We start from the raw sequence: 8,202 nt of genomic DNA on the forward strand, positions 1-8,202 counted from the left end.
CTAGGGTCAAAGCCTATTTCAGAGCTTTTGTCTAGACTTCAAAGATTTAGAATGAGACTTTTAGTGTTCGATTATAAGGCAACTTATCTACCTGGGAAAGAAAACTTCACGGCAGATTGTTTGTCTCGAAGCCCTTGAAACCTCAAAGAAGACTTTGTCAAAGACAAAATCTATGAACTGACAGTAGACGATACGCTATTCATCAGGAGCATTGTAGAAACTTTCCCGTGTTCAGATAAACGTCTAGAAGAAATTAAACAAGCTCAAGGTATGATCCCGAGAGCCGTGAAATCTTATCGTCGATTTTGGAGAATAAATGGTGTAAGAACTCAATATTTTGGAAATATAAAGATGAACTTGTTTTGGAAGATGGCTTGATAGTAAAAGGAACACAAATTTTCATACCTAGAAGTTTACGGAAAGAAATTATTGTTTATTCACGAAGGACATTTAAGTATAGTGAAATGTTGTTCAAGAGCAAAAGAATCAGTCTGGTGGCCAGGTTGTTCGAGAGATGTGAAGTCTGAAGTAGAAAACTGTGTATAGAACAAAGTCAAGTGAACAAAGAGCCTTTGATGCCCACAGAACTTCTAAAAGGTCCTTGGATTTATCTTTCCGCAGATCTATTGTGTACCGTAATAGAAAGTGGTAGGCCTACTTGGTAGTTCAAACCTATTTTCAAGATTTCACATCACAAGAGTTCAAGGATTTTGCAAAAGAGTATGTGTTTGAAGCAAAGACCACTAGTCCGTACTTTCCTCAGGCAAACGGAGGTGCTGAGGTTGCAGTGTCAATAGCCAAAAGAATATTGTTGAAAAATAAAGATCCAAATATAGGGTTAGCCTATTAGTTTTTACCTGAAAACAAAGCTAGAATCGGGACTGTCTCCAGCAGAGTTGCTTTCTGGGAGAAAATTGAGTTCAAATCATCCATCATTGAAAGATTTTGAAAAATTCAACAGGCCCCTAACTAATGATTTGGTTGGGTTTTGACAAAACAACAACACATAAAAGAGAGAATGAAGAGGAATTTTGACAGCAGGAGATGTGGAGATGGCAAGTGAACTAAAACCTCTGGAAAAAGAAGATAAGGTCTGGATTAGAGACCTGAAAAATAAAGAAAACTGAACAACAGATTTCATATTTCCTTTTTTTAACAGTGAAATCTCATCAAAATTATACATTTATCCCCATAGGATCATATTGGGTACGGTAACACTAAATAATGGGAGACGGCTTAGAAGAAATTGATGGCATCTAACACTATTGCCATTAGAAGAAAGTGTATATACCGAACAGCCTAACAATCCCTCCTCTACCTGATCAACTAAACCACGACACTTCTCAAAGAAGTCAGAGACTCCTAAGAAGACCAAAACAAAGCGATTAAAAGAATATGCATGTACAAAGAGAGATGTGGTGATATTAATTAACCATATGTTTAATGTTTAAAAGATCAGATGAATTGATTATTTATTATTATTATTACCTACATTTTGTTTTTAGATGAGTTGTTGAAATTATCAGATAAAATACTGTTCCTAATTTGTTCATTTTGGTTACCTAAATAAAATATAGGCTAGTTTCTTCACACTAAGCATCAATATTTTCTGCCAATAAATAACAAATTGTACTAAGCTACACAGATAAACAGATCTCATAAACCATAATTTACGATAAGCCTATCTAAACAAAGTCTTAAACTGCTATTAAAAAATAACACTTAGATTTGAAACAGTCTGTGGCTGTAGTAAAAGCATGTGACTTCTGACCTGATGATGCGGGTTTAAAATCGAAAAATCATCAGTGGCAGGATGCTATGTGATAATGCTATGACCCGAAGGCAGAGCTTTCTATGCTGTGTGTTCTGTATGCATAAAAAACCAATATAGACCTAGGTATTTGGGACCATCTCAACTGAATCTCTTTGTCAACTAAAATCATACAGGTAGCCTATTGAATTTGTGATAAAAATTGTATATTGAATAAGTTTAAACAATCATCTTACTTGGAAACAAGTTTGCTTGAACATAAAGACAATGTTGCAGGACGGCTGTTCACAACACAGGGCCACACAACTTGATATAGTCACTGCCTCAGGACTCTTCTTGTAGACGCCAGCTGACTCGTTGCCACGCGGCGCGTAGCCAACGAGGACCTTGGGCAGCATCTGAGGACATTCTCGCCACTGTGGTGAGTCTAGGTCGAGCTGGGAGACGACAGAGAATAGTAAGTTCCACCCCAGCAACCACTGAAGCTGCTCACTACCTCTCATCTTCTGGAACAGTAATTATCGTAAACTTAGGGAGGCTGAGATTAGCTGGTGTTGAATATATTTTGTAGGTTAACTAGGCCTATATGTTTGTTTCCTTACTTTTCCTTCAGGGCCACAGGTAAGTTAAGTTACATGGCCATCTGCCTATGAATGTAAAAATCTATGTAAGCTTAACTTATTTAACTTAAAAGCCTTTATGGCCATGCAGTTATTAAGTAAGAAATGCTCAATCAGTTAGGCCAATGCTAACTAAAGCCAGGTAAGTTAGATACTCCATAGGGTATCCCATGCATAAAAGCATTGACTAGGACAACACTAGTCGACTATACACACTTACTAGTGTTATAGTCAATGATACAAGCCCTCTAAACTAAAATACAAAGCTTAATCACTATAGAGAAGACTGGATATATGTATATATTTTAACTTAATTTTATTATAAGGCTTCACTTAATTTTATGAGAGTGGTTACTCAGTACTCATCAAGCTGCAACATATAAACATGTTAGAAAGCCATAGTCTAGACATCATACTAAATTTTAAGAAGTCCTCTTGAGGAATAATAGAGGAATCTGAAGAATTACAGGTTGCCTTATTTAACTTTAGATAAGCTTCTAATAAAATACTTAATTTTAAAGGGTTGGGTTTAGTAACAACTGCAAGTAAGCTAGGCTAGGTACCTGCTTACACAGCAAAAAGTGGAATTTGGTAACATAGGCACAATTTAAGATGCTAACCGATTATAAATGCAATCTTCAATAAAAGGTTACGATGCTCATATAATTATATTACATTTCGGGTCAGAAAGCAAAATCTAAAATGTTATATTTTGGATAAATTGTGAAACACTTACAATATTGACATCAACCCATCTGTCAAATCTCAAATGCCAAACCACACAATCACAAACACGGAACGGACTCAAACTCAAAACAAAATTTAAGCAAGCCCTTGCAAAATAGCAGCCGACAAGAGCCTAGACATTTTTTTTATTTGAAAAGAGGACAAGGGATTTTTAGTGTCCAACTAATTGTTATACTATAGGTTATTGTAGTTTCCAACTAATTGTTATACTAATTGAATTACTTCATGCAAATTCTTAACTAAGTTACATAATTATTTAATTTTCATCACGTAACTTGTGGCGCACGAAACATGAAATCTTTGTCATGAATTAAGGATACTTTCAATTAGATAGGCAGTGGCTCTCATGGTGAGATCTAAACTCGGGACCGATTTACTTTTTAATTTTGATGTTCCCACCGTCCGTTCAAAATCACTTATATAATGACGTGTGTGTGTCTGTTACCACGATAACTTGAGTAAAATCACCTTGATTTTGATGAAATTGGTACAATATCGTGAAAACCTATTTCGAACCAGCATGATCGGACAATGGGAACGGGAGTTTTATGGGGTAAAAATTATGGTTTTCTCATTTTTAACCTTTGAAACATAAGAATTTGCAATTTCTTCCCAAACCATTTTGTACAGCTTAATAAACGAAATTTAGTTAGTACACTAAAGCGTTGTATACCCCTAACAATACGGGGAAAGCAAAAAAAAAACTGCATTATGAAGAGCTCTTTTCCAAAAGGGTCCAAGCACAGCCACCTTTAACTCCAGGCAGTGGTGGATCTAAAACAGTCTCAAGGGGGGGGGGTAAACCTGGGGGTCTGGGGGGTTCAGTGGTAGGACTCCCTCAAAAAATGGCAATAGGTAATCACTACTGTATTACATGCAGTACAAAAAAATAATATGTATGCCCGAAGGGGGGGTGGTCGCTCGGGTCGCTTCCCCTCTGGATCCGCTACTGACTCCAGGCCGCGGCCTTCGAAGTGGCAACATCGCATATAGGGTTGTAACAGCTGTTTTGTTTGAATGCAGCTAATGGTAATTTGTGAATTTTATAAGAATATGAAAACTTGGTTGCTTGGCTATGAAAATATTGACTCCACTTTCAAAGTACAAAAATTGGTTTTCAATTTAAATATTGTTTTGGTTTTCAATTCTATATAATTTTATTTTCAATCTTTCAATAAATTTATGTTTATAAATTTTAATATTAATTAATAATACCTACGCGAAATATTGAGCTGGTGTCACCTGTCTGCCATGTTATCTTATGGGACGTCTGGCGCTAGACAACACCACTTGCGACGTTGTCAATTCTACCAGGCCGCGGCCTGTAGTTAAAGGTGGCCGTGGTCCAAGTAAATTTTTGGCGAAATAAAATATAATTCCCACGTTTTTCTTATGAATAATAAATACATTGTTGTAGTATCCTTGTTTGGAACAGATTTGATTTTTCAAATTTGTTTATTTTATACTAAGTTATCAAAATTTCTTTTATGAAAAAAACACAGATTTTTACATTTTAAGAAGATATTTTAGTGAAAATAATATAATCAGGCAAATGGAAATTCGCTTAGTCTGCAGGTTTGCTGTGGTGGGTATTACTGGTTTTATGAACGCTCAACGTCTTCAAATGGGTTGTAAAAGGAATGTAGGAATAAGGAATTAAATTATTTTGCCTTAATATTTTGAACATCAGTTATCTACATCATTGTTGTGAATAAATTCCTTACAAAATGCTTTGTCTCAAACATCTGGCCTTATAGTCTCTGAATAGCTGTAATCAAGGGACAGCTGCTTAAACATAATAAGGAAACAAAGCACAATGTGTATAGCAGCTCATAGATGGATGAAGTAGAGCAAAATCATTTTAATATTTTTTGCTAAATGTGTGGAGACTTCAGACTTTTAAAAATCTTATTAATGTTAACATAAACTCTCTCCCTCTTCACAATTATTTTCTTTATGGCATGGTCCAAGTGCCCAGGAGTGGGGCCAGGGCCAGGGCTAGAGATTGAATAGCCTGAGTGTTTAAAAAATAAGATTTTTTTGAACTCATCCATACTAGTGTACCTGTTGCTCGAATTTGAGCAATTGCGAAGCATTACAGGCGACTCACGAAGATTATGGAAATACTCACGATCTACACAACAGTTAGATATAATCAAAATCTTTTGTAAATATCTTATATCTTTTCTCAAAATGCTGATCTTGTTTTTTAGTGTTTCTACAAATTTTTCCCTCTCATAGCCGCATTAGGTTGTCTATAATAACGATTATAAATGAAAAAAAATATTTCTTTTCTTCTACTTGGTTGTGTTCTTCTATGACTTTTTCTATGTTTCCATTGTTTGCAAATCGGTTGTTTCAATGATTGCTCAAGAAATGTAGCATATTGTTAATTCAGTTTTATTTTTAGCCTATATCAAATTTCCAGGATTTCTCGCTTTTTTCGATTGTAATAATTTCACCAACCCAAGTTTCGTCTACAGATGCAATACGCCAAAGAATATCACCTACGTACAATCTCCAAGAAGTGGTAAAAAAAGGCAGAAACCAAGCCATACAAAATAGATATAAGTTAACTCCTTAAGAAATAATTTTAAGAGTTACTGTGATATTAGGATTATCCACTGATTTGGTAATAGAACATTATATTGCAAAACATGACACAATGCAGAATAAAATCAATTTTAAAATCAGAAAAACCCATTGCAAATACTGTACTTCATTTTGAAAAATTCAATAAATCACAATTTAAATATTAACAGCCGTTTCATTAAAAATTAGTGTAGAATTATGCATATGGTACGGTAAACAAATTTGAAGAGGCAACTTTAAAGGCTTCTCGGGCAGAGCACCAAGGGAATTTACCTCGTTCCTCTTTTGATGGCTCATCTATAGACCAAGACCTTTCTTTAGAGACCCCTACCAAGATTCTACGCCCAGCCGTTCTCTCAAATTAGCTGGGACAAAAACCCAGTTTTTCCTCCATAAGAATAACATGGGATGGGAATTCAAAGGCCACTGGGGCAGATCTCCAAGGGAATTTACCACGTTTCTCTTTTGATGGCTCATCTACAGACCAAGACCTTTCTTTAGACACCTCTACCGAGTTTCTACGCCCAGCCGTTCTCTCAATTTAGCTATGACAAAGAAAAACCGTTTCAAATTATATAATTTGAAACTGTTTTTCTTTGTCACAGCTATTTTGAGAGAACGGCTGGGCGTAGAAACTCGGTAGAGGTAAAGCATATGATTTTATAGATCCTTCCTCTTTCTCATTTTAAATCTACATACCTAAATAGTTTGAAAGCTGCTGGAATGTAATTTACTCTGTAGTCAATTTTTTACTAACAAAAGTGTTAACATTTGTATGTATAAGCCTACTATATTTAACACATAAAAATATTACTATATTCCTCGTGATAATTACTGATTTAATCAGTAGTTAAATTGTTACTGGAACTAAATTGTTACTTAATTTTATTTCCATACATTTAAAGAAAAGTTCTGATTTTAAAAAGGAAACAAACTTACAGCAACAAAATAAAACCAGTTACATCTAATGGTTATCCAACCTATGATATTTACCTATCAATAAAACTCATACCTAGAAAGACGAGTATTCCAGTCAAAGTGTGATTTTCTTGCTCCTGCCCAGATAATAATTCAGCACTTCAATCAGAAGTCAACAAACTCTTGCACTGCACTATCTGCACCTGCTCTGTTATCATTTTAGGGGGGGGAGAGGGGGGGGAGGACTAAACATAACCACCCACTTGTAACACACATGCCTCTTACTATAATACGGTATGTATTTAAGACGAATTTCGACATTTTAAAACTACATCCTGTCCATTTTTTTGTATATTAAAAATTTATTAATAAAAAAACTTTTAAAATATAAGTTACCACGTTTGTAAAACTACTACTAAAAAGAAGGAAATAGTTTATAAGTTTATGGAGAGAATAAATACTTGTAAGATATAAAACGAAAAACGCAGGGGGCAAGCAATAGATAATTGACAATTTTCTTCACCTATTGAATTACTATAGTTATTTTTAACCCCAATTAGGAAATATGGAAGTAAATCATACAAACAGGATGTACTTTGTGAATTTGTTTGTTTTCTATGACAACTATTATCTATTGCATGTGTCCCACGTTTTTGGTTTTAAATCATACAAGTATTCTCGTATTCTCTCTACATAATATTTATACATTTTTTCTACTTTTTTGAGCGTTTAAAAACGTGGTATTCTTTATTTATTAATTATTTAAGCACCGTATTTATTTATTAATTATTTTCTACTTGTTAGTCTTTAATGAGTAAATATGTTAAATCTATTATATGTGGTCTGTTAATGCATATCATACAAAACCTTTTTATCTGTAATCAAAAAAATTTTAATTTTCACCGTCATCTTTACCATTTTAAAGTACAGTCTGTTTTTTTTTAGAATCTCTCGGGAGCAGTACCTGTGCCTCTTAACCTCTGCTCTTTGAACAAACTGTCAAATTACAGCTAACTTCAATTTATATATTTGACTATTTACATTCTTCCAAAACATTGAAACTTTGGAAGCTCATGGGGCGTAGCCAAGGGAAATGTGAAAATAGAATGATTTAAATTGCATTGTCATCCATTTGTGAGATATATTTCAAGTTTCAAGTCATCAATGCAGTTTGCTAATCGGGAAGTTAGTTTAAAATCGATTGCAAAATTTGCAGCGAACAGACAAGAAAGCGAGCTAATAAAAACTTGTTAATAATAAGATAGTTTTCAATAAAGTTTTTGTAAAGAAATATTGCTTCCACTTATTTAAAAAAAGTAATGCTAGTGTTTTTTAACACAACCCAATTTAAAAGTACCACAAGATGCTGTTAAACAAAAACAAAAAAAAAAAACAAGCTTTTATTTTGGTATCTGTGTTTACTTTATTTCTGAGGTTTAGTGTTATTGAGGATAGATAAAAAATAGATTTGACTTAAATGTGGCGAAAATTTTGGTAATTGGGATGGACATAAATAAAACATAGATTGTGGCACTTATATTTAATGCATAAATG

At 34.1% G+C, this 8,202-nt stretch overlaps 1 protein-coding gene across 1 annotated transcript in view; it reads right to left on the reverse strand.

Annotated features, from left to right (window-relative positions):
• The window catches only part of LOC129005150 (dyslexia-associated protein KIAA0319-like), a 47,623-nt gene extending 44,455 nt beyond the window's left edge, over positions 1-3,168 (reverse strand). Inside the window, exons 1-2 of the mRNA XM_054433968.1 lie at positions 3,128-3,168; positions 2,008-2,277 (exon numbers count right to left, since the gene is read on the reverse strand). Coding sequence (XP_054289943.1) covers positions 2,008-2,274 — 267 coding nt within the window. The 5' untranslated portion in view covers positions 2,275-2,277; positions 3,128-3,168. The remainder of the gene's footprint in view (positions 1-2,007; positions 2,278-3,127) is intronic.
• Positions 3,169-8,202: the final 5,034 nt, after the last annotated feature.

This window comes from Macrosteles quadrilineatus, unplaced genomic scaffold (genome assembly GCF_028750875.1).
Source record: "Macrosteles quadrilineatus isolate MER2022 unplaced genomic scaffold, UCM_ALF_1.0 Scaffold_16__1_contigs__length_3527350, whole genome shotgun sequence".
Taxonomy (NCBI): domain Eukaryota; kingdom Metazoa; phylum Arthropoda; class Insecta; order Hemiptera; family Cicadellidae; genus Macrosteles; species Macrosteles quadrilineatus.